Source organism: Prunus persica, chromosome G3 (assembly GCF_000346465.2).
Source record: "Prunus persica cultivar Lovell chromosome G3, Prunus_persica_NCBIv2, whole genome shotgun sequence".
Taxonomy (NCBI): domain Eukaryota; kingdom Viridiplantae; phylum Streptophyta; class Magnoliopsida; order Rosales; family Rosaceae; genus Prunus; species Prunus persica.
This window is the reverse complement of record NC_034011.1, coordinates 13,654,098-13,678,604: the sequence shown is the minus strand read 5'-3', so window position 1 is coordinate 13,678,604 and position 24,507 is coordinate 13,654,098. Positions and strand designations below refer to the sequence as shown.

General features: G+C 37.4%; 2 protein-coding genes, 2 long non-coding RNA genes and 1 other non-coding gene across 8 annotated transcripts; 4 read left to right on the top strand and 1 right to left on the bottom strand.

Annotated features, from left to right (window-relative positions):
* On the bottom strand, positions 1,962-5,020 carry LOC109948248. The gene is made up of 2 exons (XR_002270851.1): positions 3,495-5,020; positions 1,962-2,866 (listed from the first exon to the last, which is right to left on the bottom strand). It is a non-coding gene; the product is annotated as an uncharacterized LOC109948248 (long non-coding RNA).
* On the top strand, positions 9,381-15,467 carry LOC18766120 (probable serine/threonine-protein kinase At1g54610). Its single transcript, XM_007198764.2, has 8 exons — positions 9,381-10,530; positions 10,751-11,035; positions 11,287-11,604; positions 12,265-12,492; positions 12,723-12,823; positions 12,898-13,006; positions 14,315-14,788; positions 14,893-15,467. Exons 1-8 carry the CDS (start codon positions 10,114-10,116, stop codon positions 15,079-15,081), a joined length of 2,121 nt encoding a protein of 706 aa, XP_007198826.1. The 5' UTR covers positions 9,381-10,113; the 3' UTR covers positions 15,082-15,467.
* Positions 16,221-18,917, top strand: LOC18765976 (probable L-type lectin-domain containing receptor kinase VII.2). Its single transcript, XM_007198815.2, has one exon. It carries the CDS (start codon positions 16,719-16,721, stop codon positions 18,804-18,806), a length of 2,088 nt encoding a protein of 695 aa, XP_007198877.1. The 5' UTR covers positions 16,221-16,718; the 3' UTR covers positions 18,807-18,917.
* LOC109947787 lies at positions 19,612-24,250 on the top strand. Of its 4 annotated transcripts, XR_002270551.1 has the most exons (6): positions 19,613-20,006; positions 20,130-20,269; positions 20,872-20,992; positions 21,773-22,400; positions 22,590-22,742; positions 23,794-24,250. It is a non-coding gene; the product is annotated as an uncharacterized LOC109947787 (long non-coding RNA). The 4 variants fall into 4 exon arrangements; XR_002270549.1 differs by having other exon boundaries at positions 19,612-20,269; positions 23,791-24,250; XR_002270548.1 differs by having other exon boundaries at positions 19,613-20,269.
* TRNAG-GCC lies at positions 19,747-19,817 on the top strand. Its single transcript has one exon. It is a non-coding gene; the product is annotated as a tRNA-Gly (tRNA).

Genomic DNA, 24,507 nt, shown 5'->3' with positions numbered 1-24,507 from the left:
TAAATCATTTATATAACTCCTGCATATGAAATCGTTTATGAAAGAAAGTCGACTCACTGATGGTCCGAGCTAATTGAACCCTTCGAAGGTCCCTCCTGCGGGTTGACTGAATCTCTGGGGCCTGATTATCCATGAATCATAAATCAATAAACTGCTGAATAAAAAGAATTTAAATTAAACACCCTGCCCCCGGCTCCTAGAAATACGTGCACTCGTTTCAAGTTACTCCTATGCCCATATTAGCCTTTCAGACTCTTAGATCAGTTTTGGAAGACTCGACGCTTGACTAAGCGATAAACTACCAGACCGGCCAATCCGGGACCCCGTGGGTCCATGGTCTCCAATGGCCAATCTGGGCTTCTCTGAAGGTTCCTGATAGAGAAGGAACCATGTTCCGCGAGTTTGGTCCGAAACGGACGGTCGGATTAGCCGAAATCGCGGTATCGCTTAAAATCCAAACCCTAACCCCAGGGTTCGCGATTTCAGAGTATCCGGGACTCCGATTCGCAATCCGTCGAATCCTACACGATCCTGAAATCATGTAGACCGACATATCCAAAATTCAGTGTGATCCAACGATTTTGACGACACTGCACCCAAGGATCGCGCGATATGAAAAATCCGTTCGGGGCTCAAACGGACTCCGAATTGAGATCCGCGAAATCCTACGCGCTCGTGACGACACGAGGGTCACAAAACTGTACAGAATTACTTCACCACCCTCTCCCACACGCCCCAGCACGCGCGGGCAGATTTGGGTGTCTTAAGCGATTTCGGGTGGTCGAAAAGTCTCGGAACCAGGACTCCAAACTCCTATTCTAGGTAAAACACCCCATTTGGAGTCACTTTTGTTCTTGGACATACCCCAAAAAGTGACCAGAAACAGTAGATCACGGCGGCCGAAGTTTCAGCCAGATTTCAAGTCGAAAATTAATCGCTTTAGAGCTAAAATCGATCAAAACCCATACATCCATCAGCTAGAACACGAAAAATAGCTGAGAAACCATACCTTACTCGATCGATTTGGTGGAGAATTGAAGGAGAAAATCGAGCTGGAAGTTTGAACACGAAATCCGGCAAAAATGGAGTTTTTCGGCGAGCTCCGGCCACGGCAACTCCGGCGAAGGGTCAGAAAATGACGGTGGTCGAGTGGTGGTTCGTTTGGTACCGACGGCGGAGATCGGGTCCAAGCGTGGTGGCCGTGGCGACGATGAGAAGGGAGGAAGGTCGGCTGGCGCGGGCTGATCGGGAGGAGAGAGAGAGAAGAGAGAGAAATGAGGAGAGAGAAGGGAGGAAGGGATAAAAATCTGACTTTTTGACCAAATTATCATTTTACCCTTCGCGGTATTTTGATCGTATTTTCTTCGTTACAAGCCCGATTCGGGTCTACTCCGTGTCTACGGACTCGTTTCGCCGTGCTCTACGCAATGGCGTAAGCGGAATTGCCAAATTCTTTTCCGATCAAAAAGTTAACTTTTTCCCTATTAAATAATGCGAGGGCAAAATTGTCTTTTTACTAGAAGATATTAATCCTACTTTTTAGATATTTTGTTTTGGGTTATTACATACATAATCTCCGATGTGTAAGTTGTTACTATGTGCCAAAAGAGCGTTGACCTCTGATGCCTAAACCTTGAACAGCATCAGGGAATATATTAACACTAATGCAAAATACTCGTTATAGAATCAAGGATTTTGATTATACTGATGCGTGTTATGACTTACCACATCAGAAAAGATGCTACTGTTGTAGCAAATTATGGTTTATGCCTTCGTTTTTTGTGTTTATGTTGAAGTGGAAAGCCTACAAATTGTTTGACTTTCTACAAATATTATTGACCCTTTTGGTAAGAAATTTTCATGTCTCACATCACATTTTACTTGGTTTCTGTCTCAAAATATAGAGGCATCACATCCATTTCATATATATTGCCATTGCAACATCAAAAAACATACATACATAGGTAAACTTATGAGTTCTCCTGCCATTAAACCAAAATCCATCCATCATCCATACATGTATAAGCAAAATACTACCGAAACAACAAGGATAATGTTCAAACTCAAATCCACTCTAGCACATGACATGACCATTCATCTCGAACCTTGTCCAATTGTGTTTGGGTGTAAAATTCCTTCTTTTTTCCACTTCTCGAATATTGAAATTAAACAAAAAGAGCGTATAAGATTAAGAAAAATTGTATAAATTACTTTCCAGTCAAGCCAAATAAACCTAAAGAGAGATCTCTAAAATCTGAAGAAATTGAAGCCCAAAGTGAAGACTATAATCAATTTAGTAGTTCATTGAAAAAATTCAATTTCCATATTATCCACATTCCATAATCGGATTGCAATAATACAACTCCGAAAAAAAGAATACAACTCCAAAAACAAAGCATTGCAATAATATCCGCATTTCATAATCGGATTACAAACAAAAAAGGAATACAACTCCAAAAACAAAATTATTATAGGGTCAATGAGGTAAATTTTCAACCCCAAGAATAACAAAACGAAATCTTTGAATAAAGAACAGCACTAGACTCAAACTAGCAAAACAATACCAAATCTAAATTCAACCCAAAAAACTTCTAAAAGAATATGGAAATGGATGAAAAGCGTTCATTAATCCAAAAAAACAAAATCAAAAGTAACAAAACCATGCCATAAAAATTGAGTTATTTCTTTTCATGAACAAAAACAAGCATCACAAAGAGGGAGAAAAAAAAAAGTCTTGACCTGTGAAACATTGACCACTAGTCTGGTAAGCACATAAATAAGAGCAACCTAATAATACAGAACTCTCTTGAACCAGTATGTCCATGAAATCCTTGAATGATTATTTCCTTGTAAGCTTACTTTTAATCTGCAAGTACAATCAACTATCAGCAGTTGGATAGTTACAACTTACAAGATTTTTAGGATTATTACAGAAAAAATATACTTCACATTTTAGAAACAGACACAGTAACATTTGAAATCTGAGAACAAACCACTAATGTGGATACATGCCTAAAGACTAACAACATAAAGAATACTAATGATAGACTTTTTGATAAAGATAGGGAAAGAACAGAGGAGAAAATTGTAAATAGAGATCAAAACAGTTGATGAATCAACAACAGCCAACAGTTAAACCAAGAATAGGGAGAAAGCCTTGCTACTTCTGGACCTGTGACCTATAAGATGCTAGAATGGTTTATTGAGAACTCAGTAAGAGTGAAAATTAGGGAGCAACATGAGGCCTGGGAATCAGAAACAAGTAAGCCGAGAATGATCAAATCAGGAAGAAATAGGTGTTGACAGAAGAGCATTTGTTCAAATCCCCACACGGGCACAGGGGGCCTGATTGACATGTGCTTTTTGTAAAATAAATACAAATATTCTTCTTGCAGCCCGCATGAATAATGCTTCTTATAATATGATAATGATAAATAAAAATCAGTATTTGGTGAATATTATGAATCAAAAGTGAAAAAGGAAAATCAGCAAACCTTGGCTCTTTGGTTCCAAGATGAAGCACAATCACGAATTGCATACATATCTTCACAACCCTTTACATACAACCATTCATCAGTCAATAGAACACGTTTATCAGCCTACACATGGAGCGGAATATAAATTATGCTTGAGTAAGCATGTGACCCATATAGCAGCCATATTAGTCCACAGATTAGGAAAACCCTCGATGTAAAAGACCAATTAACTAAAATGTGAATTCTATATTTCTCAGGCTTTGTATGTGCATAAATGTTATGAAACAAACCTGCCTAATCTGTTTCATTAAGTCCCTCTCAACTGGACGAGTCCCAATACCAGTAGACCACACAACCAACACATGTTGTACAGAGACTCTCTCTTGGATTTCACCTTCATTGTGATTTCCTTATTAGAAACACTGACAACCCGACATGCCATTTGAACATCAATACCATCTCTTTTAAACTTGTGTCGCAGCAAAAGAACTAATATTGTCATCAAACAAATGATGAGCTAATCTATTTTAAATACAGTTTCTAAGCACAACTAAAATCAAATTATGAAAGAAGAATAACTCATGCATTATACTGATAAAGATGTTGCAATTGTAATGAACAAGGAAATTAGAAAGCACAACCATGATGAGAGATGCTCAACAAATCAACTTAAAATGCACCTAGAATTTTATAATTTTCGATACATACACTTCAAATTTTATTTTTTTTTAAAAACCAAATCCAATCATAATACATGCTTAACAAAAACAAAATGCATTGCAGTTTTTGATCAAACTGCATAGTAATAACTCAACGAACCAAAAAGTAAAGCCATCATGAAATCAAGTAAATCAAATTCTGTAAATTTCAAAAAATTTCAATCCAATCAGAAACAAATCCACATAAATCCCCAATCTAATCGTCATGATCTTGGAGAAAGCAAAACACGAAATTGACCAACCAAAAGGTTCACATCAGCAACACTACAAACATAGAGACACAGAGTAGAAGGAAACAAACCTCAAGCTTACAGATTTCACCAGAACCAGAACCTGAACTAGTTCATTCAAATATGCAATGCTATGAAGATTGACAAATATGCAATCCACCGGTATTGCTCATTTATGATAGTGATGTGATGGACATGTTTGAGTGAAAGGAACAGAGACGATGACGCAGAGGATAATGGCGACAATGAAGCGCGAGAGGTTGAAATCGCCCATCGCGTCCTCAGATTTGGATTCGAATCAAATCGAATCGGAGATATCAAAAGGGGGCTCAGAAATTAGGTTTTGTTGGTTCTAATTTTTAGGGTTTAGGAGAAGATGGCGGTAGAGACGGAGAAAAAGAAGATGGCGGCAGAGATGGATGGAGGACAAAGAGTATGGCGGCAGAGATTGAGGATGTAGAAGAACTCGATGGAGGAAAAGAAACAAGGAAAGTGAGTATCGCGAGAGCGAAGAGAGAGGGATGCGAGGGAGAGTTAAAATATTTTGTTAAAAAAATCACTGTAGCGGCGTTGACATGGTTTTGGCGTCGATATAATTGTTCTGCTTAAAAAAAATTATTCAAAAACATTTTACGCATCAGTAAATTATATCATCAATGCTAAAGTATAATCAATGGCATCGGTAGAAAACCCCTAAAATTTGTGCTGATGCCTTTATACCCCTTTAGTCTTATTAATTATAAAATCAATGCCTAAAATACTAACAGCATGGGTTTTTAGATTTGTCGATGCCTATGTGGTGTAGTGTAAAGTAAAATTTGGCATAGTGCATGTTAATCCTAATTATTCTCCATGTTGATAGTCGATTTCCCCTACTTTATTCGATACTCCATCCCTAGTTATACCAAAAGTATTCTTATTACCAACCAATCTATCCCTAGTAATGGAATTAAGATAATAAGAACCCATTAAATTCCTTGAAAAACCTGCAAAACAACCGCATAAGTCATGACAAACATCCCTATTTAATCATGTAACCCATGACATCCATTACAAGAAGCAACCCCAAATTGGATATCCCTATCGTCAATTTAGCATCAAAAAAATTAAATGTTGGCCAAACATTCAAAGCATTAAGCATAGTAATAGATACTCAACATGAGAAAATACTTGAAATTAACATTGACTGAGAAATTGAGTATTCATGGCTAGGCTACATCGTAGGCCTAGCAAAAAACAATTAGTTCGTGACAACTTTAATAAAAGAAAACCATGATAAATAGTGTCATAGAAAAGAAAAACCAATTGAAGATTTGATCTCTGCACCATAGCAACTCTAGGTTGTTAACTTCTTTTCACGAAAACTCTCTCTCCGCTTTATGCGCTATGTCTCTCGGAAAAAGAAAATAAAACCCCCAGCCTTAGGTTAAGGTTTAGTATTTATAAGTCAAAGGGAATTGTCCAAAAATAAAGAAAATAATAATTATTTAGGAAGTAGATGAATAATAGGAATGCCAAAAAAAAACCCAAACTAAGGAGGAAAATAAAAATAAGGTGCGGCAGAGAGAGAAAAATGAGCATTTGGCTTTTGGAAAGAATAAACCTATTTAGAAAAGGAGAAAAGAAACTGAGACTTGAGGAGGTAATCTTCTCCAACTCAAAGGAGGAAACACAACTCTGGAGAGAAAATGGTCACTCCATCTTGCATTTTATTTTGACTTTGTTATGCAATCAGGAGATCCCCTTTCGTCAAAAATCGTCGTTGCAGCCTAGACCACTCATCGGAAATTGCCCAACTCACTCTCTTAAAATCGCTCTCCAAACACCAAGTATATTTGCTTCAACCTATCAACGAGCTTTTATACCTTTACACACTAGTGACGCCTCGACTTACGCACTATGTTCATTATTGTGTTACAAATTGTGCCCACGAACGCCTCGGTTTCCACACCAATGACGTTTGTTCACATTCGGCCACACCAATACGACTACGACACAAAGCACAAAAATAATTGCTAGATCACATGCAGAACCCCCAACTGATGGGTAGGCTCCATGCCGATCATGTAGGGGCAATTTCTTTGTACAACTCACGCAACCCCCTACTGATCCGTAGACTTCATGCCGATTGTGTGGGGGGGGGTAGTCTCTTGCACAACTAGCACAATCCCCTACTAATTGGCAGGCTCCGTATCGATCGTGTGGGGGGAAGTCTCTTGTGCGCCTCGCCCAACTCCCTATCAATCGATAGGCTCCGTGCTGATTGTGTAGGGAGAATTCCCTTGCGCGACTAGCGTAACCCTCTACAGATCAACAAGCTTCGTGTTCATCATGTGGGGGGCAGTCTCTTACGCGATTGACGCAACCCCATACCGATCGACAGGCTCTGTGCTGATCATGTGAGGGGAAGTCTCTTACGCGACTCAAGCAACCCCAACAGATCAGTAGGCTCCATGTCGATCGTGTAAAAGGCAGTAGTCTCTTGCACAACTAGTAATCCTCTACCGATCTTTAGGCTCCATACCGATCTTGTGGTGGAAAGTCTCTTGTGTGACTCGCACAACTCCTTATCGATCGATAGGCTCTATGCCGATCATGTGGGCAGAAGTCCTTTGTATGACTCGCTTAATCCTCTACCGATCGGCATGCTCCGTGTTGGTCGTGTAGGGAGTAGTCTCTTACGCGACTTGTGCAACCTCTTATTGATTGGCAAGCTCCGTGTCGATCGTGTGAGGGGAAGTTTCTTGCGTGACTCGAGCAACCCCCAACAGATTGGTAGTCTCCATGCCGATCCTGTGGGGGGAAGTCTGTTGACGCAACTCATGCAACCCCTATTGATCGATTGTGTCGATCGTGTGGGGGGGGGGGGGGGGGATTCCTTTGAGCCACTCGCGCAACCCTTACCAATCGGTAGGCTTCGTGCTGATCGTTCGATCGCTTGCCTACTTGCTCGATGTCCACTCAATGACTTAATCGAGTTACTTCCTTGTTGAAATGACTCCTAGCTTGCAAACTTGGGGGACTGCCTACGGCATCTACCATGCCGAAACACTCGGTATAATTATTCGATATTTTACAAGTTCCCAACCCAGAAGCCACTTCTTGATTGGCAACTTGGGGGACTATTGTTTATACCATAATCAACCAAGCACATTCTACATTGGAGACCACCGCACAGACATACCCATAGCCTGCCAAAGGCAAGACATTTCTAGGAATCCCTGAACACTTATGACACCATCATGATCTCAGCTTCCAAAGACACCTTTCTTAGATGTGGCAATTGTTTGCCCAAGGCGATTGCCGAAGCTCTCAACTACAAAACCTAAGCCTTGGAAACATGTCGCTACCACTGTGATTTGCACAAAGTCCCACATCGAAATTTTGTGTAAACTCCCACTTTCATTTCTCTATAAAAGAGGAATAGTGCCCAGGTAAAAAGATAACTACTTTTCACCTTTACTATTACTCTATTAAAATTTCTGTGTACCCCACACTTGCTAACTTAAGCATCGAAGAGCTTTCGGCAGGTACCACACCGGTACCCGAAGCTTGATGATTGCCTCTTCCATCCTTCTTTTGCAGGATGACCTTGTGACCGAAGATCTCTCTTTCCAAAGGTCCACAACCCCCTAATCCTGCTGAAGACTCCACAATTCTTCTTTCTAAATTGAATTCAATTTCGGATATCAACAAAGGCTTGCAAAGATTTTCTTTTGGCCCTACTATCAAAGCCGAAAGTAGTGTGGGTTGAGTTCATATTGATCCTTGTTTCTTTCTTTCGATTTTCTAACCAAGAAATTTGTGAACTTAAGTCAAGAATACGACTCATTTGTATGCTTTTGGTTGGTTCTCCTTTTCAAAGTGTCCCAATAAGTTAAATGACCAATTATATTCAACCAAGCTAGCAGACAAAACCTTGGTGATAATTAAAATGCTTTTCTTTTTATGGTGAAATCTTGGTGATAATTGGAAAATGAGAAAATTTCATGTATAGTATTAGTGTTTATAAGAGTTATTTACATCAACACGCTATGAGATTTTTGGTATTTTCATAAAATTTTTTGAAGTTTCAAAACTTACATGAGCACCCCTTGAGATTTCAAATTATTTTCACAAAAATCCTTTTCGTTGATTGTTCGTTCAAAAATTAATGATTTCGTAAATAAAAAATTTATGCAAATGACAAAATCAACCTCAATAAATGTATGCAATCTACCCTCATAGGTTAACCTTTATTTTTTTAAAAAATCTTAAAAGTGACTTTGTTAGAGGCAAATTTTTTTGTTTTTGTTTTAAAAATACAATAATAACCTTTTGTAGACTATTGGATGTCTCACTATATTTGGTTTGTGGACATTTTTGTCATAATGTTTTTTGGTGACCATAGATTAATAGATTATGGTCTGGCTTTATAATAATAGAGAATAAGTTGCACATAACCATGAGCTATAATGAGAGATATAAGTTTTCAAAGATGGGGTCACCAACCGCACCTAACATGAGTATTTTTTTGTCTCGAATTATTCTAATGCACAACTAAAAACTTGTTTCATAAAATTCACTCGAGAATTACCGAAAATGGTCAATGTGGGTTTTAGACTGATCTTCAGAAAGAAAAAAAACTGAACAAATTCTTTATAGCTTGATTTCTCTATAAGATGACTTGGCAATTTCTAGAAAGTATTTTTCTGAAAAACAAACGAGTTGTTGTTTCCAAAATCACATCAAATTAATAGAATGAAGTTGATAGAATTTTGAATTGTCTTAAGATTGTAAATAGCAAATTTGAAAAAAATAGAGACCAAATTTGAAAAAAAAAATGAAAATATCGCAAGGTAAAAAGAAGGAAAGAAGGTAACTATGATTTTTCATTTATTTATTATTGAAGGTCGCTATTCGTTAAGAACCGGGGACGGACTTCAATAAAAACGCGTTAATGTAAACATTCAAGTGCCAGACAACCCCATTGAGCATCTTGAACGCAACCGACTTCAACTGTTTTTCCACAGAGAGAGAGAGAGAGAGAGTGTTTGTGCTGTGCTCTGTGTGTGTGTTTTGTTGACTGAGAAAATAGCCGGCAATTGCCGTCCCCTATTATTTAAAATTTTAATTATAAATATTTAACTTTTGAATACGCGTTGAACAATCAACCCAAAACCACACAAAGCCAGTCCTTCTTGGTAATTCAAGCCTTTGTCAATCGATTTCTCAATCGCTTCTCTGGGCTTTCACTGTTCAAGGTATTATGTATTTATTCGTCTCATTTATTCCAAAATTTTCATACATACACTTAGTGTAGTTGTAATCCATAGCACTAAGCAGAGCCTATAATTTTCTGGGTTTGCTCACTTTTTTATTTTATTTTAAATTTTCTAAAATAAATCGGGATTCTTTTGCAAGTTCGTATCTTTAAGGGTCCTGTTGAATTTGGCAATTTTTGTATTGGGTAAATTTGAAATTTTCAAATAATAGAAGTTTATTGGAGGTGTGAAGTTGAGTCAAATGTTTGTCATGTGAAGGATGAGGTTTTGGGAAGGTTATGCATAGTTCACTATCCCTTAGATTCTTTCTAATGGAGTTGGGTAAAGAAGGAGGTTTTGTGAAGGTTTGGATTGCTTTCGAGTGGTAGATTTTGCTTGTCAAGGAGGGTTTTGTGGGGGTGTGTATTTTTGTTTATATAGCAAAATGGGTTTAATATGTTCCAAGCCTTCGGCCGTTGAAGATAGCCGGGAAAGCCCACCAAAAAGATCATCTTCGAGTTTGAGTAAGCAACGCTCGGAGAGGAAGGCTTCGCGGTTGAATTCTTCAAAAAGAAAGGAGGCGGTTTGGACTAAAGATAAATTGGGTGGTGGTGGTGATGTGAAAGTTATGTTGATGGATAAGAAAGTCAGTGGTTCAATGCGATTGTATGATCAGAATAAGAGTAAGAAGATAGAGAAGGCTGATGTTGCTGTTCTGGATCATCCGGGTTCAAGAATTGTGAATGCTACAGTGGCTGAGCAAGTTGCTGCAGGATGGCCAGCTTGGCTCTCTGCAGCTGCCGGTGAAGCTATCAATGGATGGATACCACGGCGTGCTGATACTTTCGAGAAGTTAAATAAAGTATGTCTGATTCTTTACTTGTTACGAGATGTATCTTATAATATTGCAGTGTGTAGGGAATAAACTTACTAGAACTGGAAAAAAATTGGTCTGTCTTCTAAATGATATGATAATTCTTTGCTAGTTACTTCGATTGTTTGATTAATTACTCTTGTTCGTGTTGGTATTTATCAGTTCCTGCCTTTTTTTGTGTGCATGTTGTGGCATCTCCATCTTTCAGATCGGCCAAGGAACTTATAGTAGTGTTTACAAGGCTCGTGATGTCTTGAACGATACATTTGTTGCTTTAAAAAAAGTCAGATTTGATAATCTTGATCCTGAGAGTGTCAAGTTTATGGCAAGAGAGATCCTTTTCTTGCGTAGGCTTGATCATCCTAATATAATAAAGTTGCAAGGATTGATCACAGCACGGACATCTAGCAGCTTGTACCTTGTTTTTGAATATATGGAACATGATCTTACAGGACTTGGATCAAGCCCAAGCATTAAGTTCTCTGAACCTCAGGTAGTCTATTGCTTTTACAGTTATCTTACAGTTCTTATCTTTGTGGTACTGTCTTTTAAAGGAGAAATGTGGATAGAGCATTTTTAATGCACCCTCTACCATATATCTGTGCAAATATAATAGCCTATTAACACAGAATGGAAAAGAGGCCCCTGTGTAATCGATTATCACAGAAAGTAATTTAAGGTTTACTTAGCCTGTTACTTGATATCTAATTCTAGGGTTTTTTTATTTTAAAATTTTCATTTTAGGTCAAATGTTACATGAAGCAACTTCTAAGTGGACTTGATCACTGTCATAGTCATGGTGTTTTGCATCGTGACATAAAGGGGTCAAATCTTCTAATTGACAACAGTGGCATCTTGAAAATTGCGGACTTTGGCTTGGCAAGCTTTTATGATCCTCATCACAGTGTTCCATTGACGAGCCGTGTGGTGACTCTTTGGTATCGACCTCCAGAACTTCTACTTGGAGCCTCTAAATATGGGGTTGCAGTGGATTTATGGAGTACGGGTTGCATACTAGGAGAATTGTATTCTGGAAAGCCTATCCTGCCTGGAAAAACAGAGGTAAGATATTTAAGAATTTTACCCCCTGAAATCCATGCGTTCTTCATGCCCTTATGGCCCACATCGAATTATTATTTGACTGCTTTCATATTCTTATAAAATTATTACAGACTAAATCATTATAAAATGAGAATAGAACTGAAAGATCTCTGAGTTCTTGATTTTTATTTCAAAATTGCAGATGATATTGAGTATATGACTAATTATGCCCAATTCTTTGATCGTACGCAACTAATCATTGTTATGATATGATGACAACTTATTTCAGGAAGTTTCAGATTGGACCATATATGCTCATATCCCCCCACCCTACCCCCGAATTAACTACACCAGAAACTTTAAGTTGATTTTATGGTCTTGATGTTTCTCAGGGATGTATTTCTACTGTTTATTTGGTAGCAAGCTTATGTCCGTGGCATGTGTTTGACATGTTCCATGGGTTAGTGTGAGGCATAGGCAACAATTCTTGTTCTTCCAGTTACATTTCTCCTCACTGTCTGTTTCACATTAAAGTGAACTTCCTCTTCTTCTTCTCGTGTCTTCTGACAGATACACATAAACACATATGTAAAGAAATATTTTGATCAGTCTTTCATTAAATGTATCATAATAGTATGATATTCAGATGGTGTCTATTAATTTTGTATTTTCTTGTTGTAGGTTGAACAATTGCATAAAATTTTCAAGCTCTGTGGTTCGCCATCTGAGGAGTATTGGCGTAAATTGCACTTACGAAATTCAACAGTGATCAAGCCTCCACAACCTTATAGAAGATGCTTGGCAGAGACTTTTAAGGACCTTCCTGCTGCTGCGGTGCATCTTATGGAAATTTTACTTTCTGTTGATCCTACTGATCGAGGAACTGCTGCTATTGCTCTTGAGAGTGAGGTGTGCAGGATTTATTTTGTAAAAACTGCAACAAAAGTAATGCGAAATGCTGATATATGAGATTCCTAAATGTTTGCAGGCATTCTTAAATTCATATTTTTCACCCTGGAAATTTAGGAAATTTATATATATGTATATATGTTTTTGTTTTAATTTTCATTTTACTCCTAGTTAGTAGTTACAAAAAGCCTCTTCCTCGAAATTGTTTTAATATATTTTTGTTTCTACAGTTCTTCACCACAAAGCCTCTTCCCTGTGATCCTTCAAGTTTACCCAAGTACCCTCCCAGCAAAGAGATTGATGCCAAATTGCGAGAGGAAGAAGCTAGAAGGTACATCTTATTCTTAATACTCTTTTGGACAAAGATGATGCAAAGGTTAATCTTTGTTTGTGCACTTCTTTTAGGAAAGGAGCAATTGGAGGAAAGGGTCAGAAGGTAGACCTGGGCTGGAGACCACAACCTCCAGCAATTTCAGGAACAAATGCTAATGCTGAGTTAATTGCGTCAGTCCAGGTAACTTCAAATAAGTTTTGAATCTTGGTGTTTCAATTTGGTTTAAAGTCTGATCTTGTTTGACATTGAAGTGAACTACCAAAGACCAAAAGATTTTTTTGTAAGTTCTGGTGAAAATTGAAATCGTAATTTTGTATGCAAAATGATGTTTGAACTTATTTTGGAATTTTGAGCGTTGGATTGGAACTTTTGACTCTGCTGTCTAAGATTATCTGTCTACTGATTCAAGCCGTTCAGATGAAAAATTATGGCAGTTTGCAACAGTGCTGGTTGGCTTGACTTTTGTTTTGAGTATTTTTACTTTGCGCATGAGTCAGATAACTTAGGGCCCGTTTGACAGTGTTTGTGTGTTTGATTTTTAGTTTTATCTTTTGGTTGAGGAAAAATATATGGGAAGAGGAGAGAGGGAGATCAGATGGGATAGGAGACATGTGATGAACAAATGAAGGAAATCCTTAAAACTAAAACCTAAGAAAAGCCGATTGAGAATTGTTCTTGTTTTTCGTTTTTATGAATCATTTCATATATATTTTGTCCTCCCTCCCGCACATCTATTATCCTTCTTACCATTCTCTCTGTTTACTACATCTTTGATAAAAAATTAAAACCAAATACAGAATTGTTACCAAATGAGTTCTTAATTTTTGTGCCATGCTAGGCCGAGTTTTGTGGTGACTGCCAATAGAACATGGCCCCCTCTCTGAACTCTTGGACTTCTTATTTTTCTACATTTTGTACTTGTGAATGTGTTGATGGCTTAATCATCTCTATTTTGGGCTTCTTGTCTTTTGTATTTTTCCAAGCAGCGAATCCTTCACTTACAACTTACAATTGTTTCAGGGTTGTGGATCTTTAAATTTACAACATTTGAAATTCATATCTGATATTAGCAGAAATAACTAGGGATCTGAGGGCTTGTATTTAAGTAAATCACATTGGAGGGCTACTGGCCTAGATTGCCATTTGTACTGAGTGTCTAGATACACTTAAAAATCAAGTAGCTTATATCTGTTTGCAGGAGGAGGAATTTATGAACTGTTATTCCGATATTGTGTGTTCATATTAACGGAAGGTTTTTACAAAATTGCTTGGATGCACATTTACATAAAACTTGTTAAGACATGCTTTAGGAAAAATTAATTTTTCGGTTCATGTTTCTCTAGTCTATGTTCAGTGCCATGGAGGTTTTTTCTTCCAATATTTGCAAATAACTTTAATTTCTCTGGTCTTTATTTGATAACAGAGGTTTCTATTCTCTGTTTACATACATTTTAGTTCTTTCTGACATCATTTGCTCTCTAACTACAGAGAAGACAAGGCCATTCTAACCAAAAGATGCGAAGTGAAATGTTCAACCCTCACAGGGAGGAAGCTGTTTCTGGTTTTCTGGTTGATCCAACTAAACATTTGCGAACAGATAAAGACGCTAGAAAAGATTTATTGGAGCACCACAATAAGAGGAGTTCAGTTTCGGGACCACTAGTCCATGGGCCCGGATGGCCCAAGTCTGGGAAGGAATGTAATGATTCTCTTATGAGTTCAAATAGAGCCAACTTGTCAAAATTATCTGGTTTAGTATTGGCTAGGACTGCGTTGTCTGAAGACCAACAAGAGAAACCTGGTCCGTCAGGGCCAGAAACAACAAAACAAGTTGGCGGGGTTCCTGGGTCATTTGATGTGGTGGAATCCACAAAAAATCAGGAGCGGATGCATTATGCACAGAGAATTGCTAGGTCTCGTCAGATGGAAGATGAGAAAGCCTGCATTAAAGAACCAAATATGGTTAGTTTCGTTTTTCTTAATAAAATTTTCTAATTTCATTTCACAAATAATTATTCTCAGTTTTTGTTAGCTGAACCTAAATTATTCTTCAAAATTCTTTTCAGCATGGTCGTGGGCCGAAGGGAAACAAAATTTATGTGTCTGGTCCTTTACTTGTTTCGTCGAACAATGTTGATAAGATGCTTAAAGAACATGACCGTCGGATCCAAGAACATGCTCGGCGAGCACGACTTGACAAGAATAGACCTGGGAAGCAAGGGACAGAAAATCCAACATTTGCTTCTTGGCATTGAGGTGGATAAGCTATGGAAGTATACATATTTTTTCATGGAGCTGAATCTCTGGAACCGTTAACCTCGTAAAACACACACACACAAACACACAGAAGGAGCCAAGCTCCTCTCCAATATGGTATTGTTCCCTGTACAGTGATCACATGTGTAAGAGATAGTCTTTCTTTAGTTCCACTATTTTACTTGGTAGATAACTTATCTGATCTGAATGGCCAATTTTGAAGAAGTGGATTTTGCTTTAGACCATGTTCTATATACTGACCAACATATAAGTCCAAATCCCTCTGGAAGCCATTTCAGAATGAATCTGTTATTCTGTTTGTAGCAAATTTTTTTCGTACATACAAAATTCTTCATAATGTAAATCAAAATTTCTCTTTATTTAATTTGATGTGTTGCTTTTCCTGACATTAGGGTGACGGGTTATCCTTCGTTTTAACAGGTCTCTCTCTTTGCATTTGCAGAAGAAATAAAACAAAATATGTTGAACTTCAAAACATTGAAATGATAGCTTCATTTCAAACCGGAATAAAGAGTTTTCCAACAATTATTTTAAAGAATGAAACAGTTTATAACATGTGTTTAAAGAATCAAATACTATCTGAAGTTTTTTTTAGGGTGTTGAAGGATCTAGACATCTATACTTGGAATATATTATTTTCAACAATTAGTTTACAGTAAACCGGGTACTCGAAAGAGGACATCTTCATCGATTTTATCTTTAAACATTACATTTCTCTAGAAGGTAATCCTCCAGTGCAGATAGCCGCATGCCGGCCGGGAGATTGACTAAGAAAATTTTGTTCAGAGACTGTCCTCGTGCGATGAGCAGCAAATTTATAACTGTTACATATGAAAGAATTACAAACAAAGCATTGCGATGATTTCTACATACCTTCGTAGCTTGGATATTTTGAATTTATCTTTTCCACAAATAAAGTGCTAAACAAGTATCAAAATCCTATCTGCAGATTTGAATTTTGACACAACTCTAATACAACTAGATTGAATGGACATTACCACTCTTCATTTCTTGATCGCAAGGTCAAAATCACAACTTGTTTGATTTTCCGTATGCAAGCCGTCAATGGGCAAGAAAGTCAATAAAGGTTCCTTCAAATTCAAATATTCCCATTAACAATTTGCAGGCTGCAATTTATGACCATGATCTGTTGTCTGGGAGACTAAGACCATCTCAAACGTGATACATTGTGTCCAGAAAATCTAGCCAATAACACGAAAACAAAAACCACTTTTTAAGATACATTTAGCAATTACATGTTAGCAAAAATACACAAATATCTTCCTAGACACAAGTGCAATTACACGTACCTTTTCACCAAAGAAGTCAATTAAGGTACCTTCAAATATCATAATAAAATTAAAAAAAGTACCCTATGACCATGATGATGTTTCAAACAAAAAAAAGAAAAAGGATGTTCCAAACAAAAACAAGAGCATGTTTCCAAGAAACAAGCTTGTTTTGAAATACAGGTTCTTTTTTGGTTGGTTTCCACAACACAACATACAAACTATAGTATATGAGATTTGAACACTCTCGACGAAAGGCGGCTAGAGCCGATGTTCTTATTTCCTTACAAAAAATCAGTGTTCTCTGAAATTTCCCTCTTTCACAAATGTCTTCTCAAATCCTCTCTGTCTTCCTCAACACTTGGGGCATACTAATCATAGCAATCCTCAGCTCAAACTCAGTTTCAGGCACCACAGAGTTCATCTTCAACACCAACTTCAACTCCACCAGCCTCAGTCTCTATGGAAACGCCACAATCCAATCTTCCATTCTCAGCCTCACAAATGACACCACCACCTTCTCTTTGGGACGCGCCTTGTACCCTCAAAAAATCCCCACAAAACCCTCCAACTCTTCAAGTTCAACCCCACTTCCCTTCTCAACCTCTTTCATTTTCTCCCTTGCACCCTTCAAAAACCTCCTTCCTGGCCATGGTTTTGCCTTTGTCTTCTTACCCTTGCCAGGTCTAGCCGGTGCAAGCTCAGCTCAGCATTTGGGTGTTTTCAACTTCACCAATAATGGTGACCCCAATAACCATATTTTTGGTGTTGAATTTGATGTGTTCAAAAACCAGGAATTCCAGGATCCTGATGATAACCATGTTGGTGTGAACTTGAACTCACTTACATCTAATGCTTCATACACTGCAGGGTATTGGAGTGGTGAGTTTGATGAGGATTTCAATGAGTTGAAGCTTAACAATGGGGTCAATTATCAAGTGTGGATTGATTTTTTGGATTTAAAAATTAATGTCACCATGGCTCTTGCTGGTGTGAAAAAGCCTAGGAAGCCGTTGATAAGCGAGGTTGTGGATCTTTCTGGGGTTCTTTTGGATGAAATGTATGTGGGGTTTTGTGGAGCAACTGGAGCATTGGTTGAGAGCCATAGGATATTGGCTTGGAGTTTTAGTAATTCAAATTTTTCGATTGGTGACGGTTTGGTGACTCAGAATTTGCCTTCGTTTGTGGCTTCAGGGGACTCTGCTTTTGGATCAAAAGGGTTCATTGTGGGGGTTAGTGCGGGGGGTGTGTTAGTTGTTTGGTGTGTGGTCTTGGTGTATGTGGTTTTGGTGAGGAGAAAGAGGAGGAAGGGGAAAAAAGGGGAGGAGATGGAGGAAATTGAAGATTGGGAAATGTATTATTGGCCTCACCGGATTGATTACGAAGAGATTCGAAAAGCAACGGAGAGATTTGCAGAGAAAAATGTGATTGGGATGGGGGGGAATGGGAAGGTCTATAAAGGGCTTTTAGCAGGAGTAGAAGTTGCAGTTAAAAGAATTTCACATGAGAGTGAACATGGGTTGAAAGAGTTCTTGGCTGAGGTTTCAAGCTTGGGAAGATTGAAGCATAGGAATTTGGTAGGATTGAGAGGTTGGTGTAAAAAAGAGAAGGGTAGCCTGATCTTGGTTTATGATTACATGGAAAATGGGAGCTTGGACAAGAGGCTGTTTGAGAGCAATATGTTGAGTTGGGAAGAGAGAATTAAGGTCTTGAAGGATGTGGCTTCTGGGATATTGTATTTGCATGAGGGTTGGGAATCTAAGGTTTTGCATAGAGACATCAAGGCAAGCAATGTGCTACTTGACAAGGATATGAATGCTAGGTTGGGGGATTTCGGATTGGCTCGAATGCACCAACATGGGGAAATGACCGCCACCACTCAAGTCGTTGGGACCGCAGGGTACATGGCACCAGAAGTGGTTAGAACCGGGCGAGCCTCACCTCAGGTTGATGTGTTTGGTTTTGGGATACTAGTACTGGAGGTGGTGTGTGGCCGGAGACCGATTGAAGCCGGGCAGCCAGGCTTGGTTGATTGGGTTTGGAGGCTAATGGAGAGGAGTAAATTGGCCTTTGCTCTTGATGAGAGGCTGAAGACTAAAGGTGGATATAGCATTGAGGAAGTTGAGAGATTGCTTCATTTGGGTTTGCTTTGTGCACATCCTGAAGCTCATAGAAGGCCAACAATGAGGCAAGTTATGAAGGTACTTGAAGGGGCAAGTGATGCCATTGATGATCAATCTGAAGGGGAAGGGATGAATGTAAATTTGCTGCACAACATTAGAACAACTCCAATGTGGTCTACTTATCGCTGGAACATGGGAGGACAGGGACACCCTACATTTGAAGACATGAAAAATTCCTTATCTTCTTCATTATCTTTGTCTGGATCAGATATAATTAGAGTTGGTAGATGATTAGTTGCAGTTCATGTATCATAATGATAGTTTGATTTGTTTGTTCTGCTTATGTGTGCTCGGACAAACATCAGGACTATTTATATTCTTTTAATACAAATCGTTTGTTCATTTTTGTGCTCAAGTAGCGTTAGGACATGTTATAGCAGATTTGAGTTCATATTATTTTCTATGAACATACAACACAAAGGGTAAAAATGCAGTTTTCATAACCACCTCAAACACAACTCTCTGAAATGTTCTCTGAGAAGAAAGAGAAAAAAAGAAAAAGAAAAAGAAGAAAATACATGCAGAGTGTCTTTCCAATCCACGACCTTGAGCAGTTGCACAACAGTAAGCATTCGGTTAAAAGTGTTGAGAGTGTTTGTCCCACATTGAAATGTTAAGGGACTTAGCCTGGGATAGATAGGTGAATTATGGTTCCAATTTGGGTGAAATGGGTAGATAGGTCTTTTTTTGTTTTTTGTTTTTGTTTTTGTTTTTGTTTTTTTGTCGGAATCAAGTTTCATTAATAGAAAGCCAAAGGCAATTACATCATAGAGAAACTCAAAAAAATGAGTTCAAACAAATGCAATTGAAAAAGCTCTAGAATATATTTTTTTTATACTGGGTCATTTTAGAAGATACTTGTATTCAAATTGATGTTTTTACCACTTAAATTGACAGAATGTGTTTGAAGTGACCAATCCAACTAACACCCAATTAATAGCAAGAATGAGAGACTTGGAAGATCAAAATGATAGGAAATTTGTTGAAGAATCAAAATGAAACTCGGGTATAAGTTTACGAACAACTATGGTTGAAAACCCTTAGGAAGGGTACTAGACTGGAAACCTGAGTCTCAACATCGCCTTGGCCAAACAAAGGAAAATGCCAGCATTCCCCACCAACTCGACGCTCATTTCTTCTTATTTGGTTTAGAAGAGCAATTGAACAACAAGCACCAGTGGTCTAGTGGTAGAATAGTACCCTGCCACGGTACAGACCCGGGTTCGATTCCCGGCTGGTGCATTTGTTTTTCCCAACCTTTTTTTTTTCCCACCTTTTTTTTATTCCCGACATTGTGACCGAAACCTGAAACAGCAGAGGTTTCTTTGTTTTGTTCCATTTTGCATAGAAACCATAACCAAACACGGGATCCTTCTTTCCCGACATTTCTGCATTGAAGAAATGGGTTTTTCCTTTTTGGTGAGCTCAGAGGTAAGATTCCAAACCAAAACTGTGTTCCATGGTACAAATCTTTTGAATTAGACAACAGTCTGAATCTGGAACTTATGCGGGTCATCATGGTTTATCTGTCAATATGCTGATCGCATGTAGCAGTTCAATGATTTCTGTGAAACTGCTTTCATTGGTTGGCAAAACGGTTGATGGCTGCTGCAAATGCTGGCTCATTTGGAACTTGGGTTTTACAAGTACAGCAGAAGGGCATGGAATTTTCTGTTCTTCTATATAAGAAATAGGTTCCCTTTTTATTTTATTTATTTATTATTATTTATAAATCTTTTACGTTTATACTGTAAGAGAAAGAAGACAAATTGAAAGCATGTAGAGGGAGAACATGGTTTAGGGTCAATTTAATTATGAAACAATTTTAATTTTTTGTGATATAACTGGAACTCTTGGTTTTAAGGAAAAGGAAAAAACTTAACATAACTGTGCAAAAGGACTGCTTAATCTTTTTCTGTATATACTTTTGAATAAGAAAACAGAGCAAATATCACCAAGGTTGGGAATCTTCCCTCCACTTTTGCAGAGTTTCTCGTCGACTTTTGTGTTTAATTAATTGTCAATTATTGTTGATTAACTTCTGTACAATTATCTGAAAAGATGGACATTTCAGTATAGTGTTCTACACATATTTAGTTTTGCCCCGTAGTGTCTGTTAAACTTTTCGAGGTTATCTTTTTGGCTATGGTTGTACACTTCCTCAAGTGCTCAACCAAATGGGATAAGTTCTAACTATTCGATGAAGTATAGATTCAGAGTTCCTATCAATTCATCCATCAGCCATCCATTACTTCATTTGTAAGTGTTAAACAATTGTCTCTCACTGGCAATGCAGGACTTTTACCTTGGAATGTATGGTACTTTTAAGTCTTTGTGGTAAATATATTTCATCGGTGAAAGATAGAGCGAACGGGGTTTATTAATTGCATTTAAGAAATCCAAGGCATAAATTAAAAGTAAGTCTCTTATTGTTATCAGCTGTTAGAGTAGTTGGTAATTTATTCCTTTTGACTTCTGAATTCTTGTTCTGCTAGGTTTGTGCTTATTTGCTTAATTTTCCATAACTTGCCCCACCCTAGCCAGTTAAAATATAATTGGTACATGTGTTTTTTTGTTGAGCAGACCTTGTAGGGGTTCCAGCCATTTAAGTGCATTTAAGAAATCCAAGACATTGTGTTTAGGGTTTATGGATACTAGGAGGCAGCCAGTTTGATTCAAACATTGCAGTGACTATAATTTTTTCTATTAACCATATGAGACTTTTTACCCTGAGGAGACCTAATACTATTGAGGAGTTTCATGTTTTCGGTCAGCAAGTGAAGTTAGTGAACCCTGAATTCTTTGAAAACATAATTCTTATAGGAAAAGTGTCCTCTGGAATTGAGTAATTGACTCTCTGTGATCAAAATCAGGTCTTTTCATTTTATACATTGGATAATGTCAAATACCTACGGTGGTTGGCGAAAGAGCGTGAAGGAAGGAATATGGGTTGATGTTTGATTAAGTTGATAGGAAGATATCAATTTGTGAATCTTAACTCATGTTGTTAACTATGTTAAGCTGGTGTATGCATAGTCCTTTGTTGTTGGAATAATCAACAAGCAACAGGCAGACTACATTGCAAACCTTATGAGAATAAATGCATTTATTTCTTATATGTAGTTTTGTGTAGTTCCTTAGTCTTGCAAGCTAATCTGATTATCGAAAGAGTTAATTGAAGATTGTTTACTTTCCAGAAACTGTACGTCGAAACTTGATTGTGGGCTCATGCTACTGGCTGGACATGAATGGATGGTGGATTGGATCTTATTTTGTACTTTCACAACCATCCAATCATGGTGCGCAACTAACATCTTAGAACAACTGCAAATGGTGCAGAACCTTTCCATAGCTCATTGGCAAGTAACCAAATTGTATTTTAATTGTTGCTGCTTCCTTCATCATTTCATGACTGTAATTAAGTATTACTTTTCAGCCTTCTAGGGATTTTTTAGAGGTTTCTTAAAAATAAAAAATAAAAATCTGAAAAGAACGGTTTATCATTATTTGATTAACTTATATATTTTTTTTTTTACAAATAGTTACAAGTAGAACATGATTAGTCTGTCATCATCAACTCATAAACACTCCCATCATCTTGTAAATTTTGTGTTGTCTTCACAATCACAGTCAGTTTCTCAATGGATACCTTCATTCTATCCTAACTCTTCCTTTTGAAGATAAGTATTTCCAATCCATTGAATTATTTATCTTTTCATGCGTAACATTGTTTATTGATGATGCATGCTGTCCTTGGTTTCAGTCTCCTTGCTAAGTTCTCATAAACAGATTATCAGCGCAAGATACTTTTGCATTTATTGTTGGGTATGATTTCTCATTGTTCAAGTAGTGATATCGTTTATATATTCAAATAATGTTCTCTTTGGCTTGGGATTTTCAATAAGAGATCATCTTTTGGTTTTGAGTACGAAATGGCCTTATAAAGTCGGTTTGCAAAGGAAGGGTGCCTGATGATAGATAATCTAATCTTTTGAAGTCCTTTTTTAATGTCAGGATGCTAGTTATTGGCATTGTGTGACAAAAAAACTGTCGAAAACTGAATGATGACAACAAGGGAATCACTCTTCAACTAATATTGTCAATGTCTTTCGAAAATAAGCATGTCATCTTCAAAAACACTGCTAAAACATCGGAGGGACAGAGACGGTGAGTGCCAGTGGTAATTAGGACAAAGCAAGTTGTAGAATTTTTTCCATAGTTTATCTTCCCATTTCATATGGCTTGACAATAACATTGAGAGACACAGAAGGAGGCTGGCAAAGGGGAATTAGTATAAAGCATGGTTGCAAAATTTGTGTGTGTGTGTGTGTGTTTTTTTTTTAATGAAGAATTTTTTTTTTGTTATTATCACTTCCCCTTTCGCATGACGTTTCAATTTGGGTTCTGTTCTATGTTTCCAAGGCTTAGCTTTGTTATGAAATAAAACCAGTCGCAACTTGCACACCAAGAACATTAGTCTAGTGCTGCTTATCTTAATTTATTTCCCATGCAATTTTTATAATGATTTCATAAAACAACTTGTTGAAAGTGTCTCTTAAAAATAATGAGTAGATGGCATGCATTTTTTAATGGATAATTTGTAAAAACAAAGTAAGTTTAATTCAATGGCCTACTTGTTTATATATGATTTCTCTTAGTCAGGTAGCTTTTTTCTGCATCCAGAGAACATTAGCATAACCTGCTCCAATAGATTCAGTTGGATATGTTACGATTTTTGTAGCATATGCTTTTTTTCATAATGAAAATAAAGAAATAATCACAAACAAGTGCAAACTGTGTGGTCCGTTTGCTGTAATTGCCATGTAAAGACAAAGCATGTCTGATATTTTGTGTTCTGAGAGTGAAAGGTATGCTTTATAATGATTTCAACATCAATAAAATGGGGCAGCATGACTTCTTCTTCATCATCATCATCAGTCCTTATTGAATAGATATGAGAGTGGACCTCAATAATATTCTCTGCTCTGTTCCACTTGCTTAGCATCAAGTTTTATAAGTTTACTAAGCTAGTGGTGCCTGTCAATTTGTAGCTATCTTTTCATTTGGCTTTCAAGTGGTAACATATAATAAACATTGTTATTTTAAATATCAAGTAGTGGTGTTTGATCTATTCTTACATTTGCACTTTTTACTCTTCATTATCTTGTGTCACTGATCAATAACTTATTTAAATCACTTCTCATCTTTGTACCAGCAGGCTTCCATGGACTATATACAGCTGTGTCTTTTCTGGTATCTTGATTCGAAATTCAGCATTCGGGATCAACTCGCCGGTAACATGATCAGTTCGCGTCCTCTACCGACTGGCATGGATAATCCACTACCATGGTTTGCATACTTATGCACCCAAAAACCTTCTGTTAGAAAGACATTAAAGGTTTTTTGAATATCAAACCAGGGTAAATAAAGAGTTAAAAGTATATATATTTAGGGAGAAGAATAGTAAAAGCATGATCTTTATAGTTCATGTCTATCCTCAACTGATGCTCAGAGTTTGTGGATCTTATGATATGGCCAGTAAAACAAATCTTTAAATCTATCTAATTTAAGGTTTTCCTTTTTTGGGATTTTCTCTGCTATATATTATTTCTTGAGCAAATCCGGTGCTGTATTTGTGGTGTGAGTGTTAAGAATATCTTATTTTATTTCATCTATATGATCATCTCTTTGAGCTGCAAGTAGGCTTTAGCTTTGTGTGTGTCCCATGGGAAGGCACAGGAGACAAAGTATCTGTTTCTTTTAAAAGGGTAAAGTTGTTCTCCAAGCTGTAAAAGTGCTAAAAAATCTTGACTTCATTGGCTTTTAATAGCTAAATAATTAGACAAGTTGAATAAAACTAATCTGTAAATTGTCATAGGAAGACACTTTGGATAAGTACCTGTTTATTTTACTAATTATATGATCTTTTGGA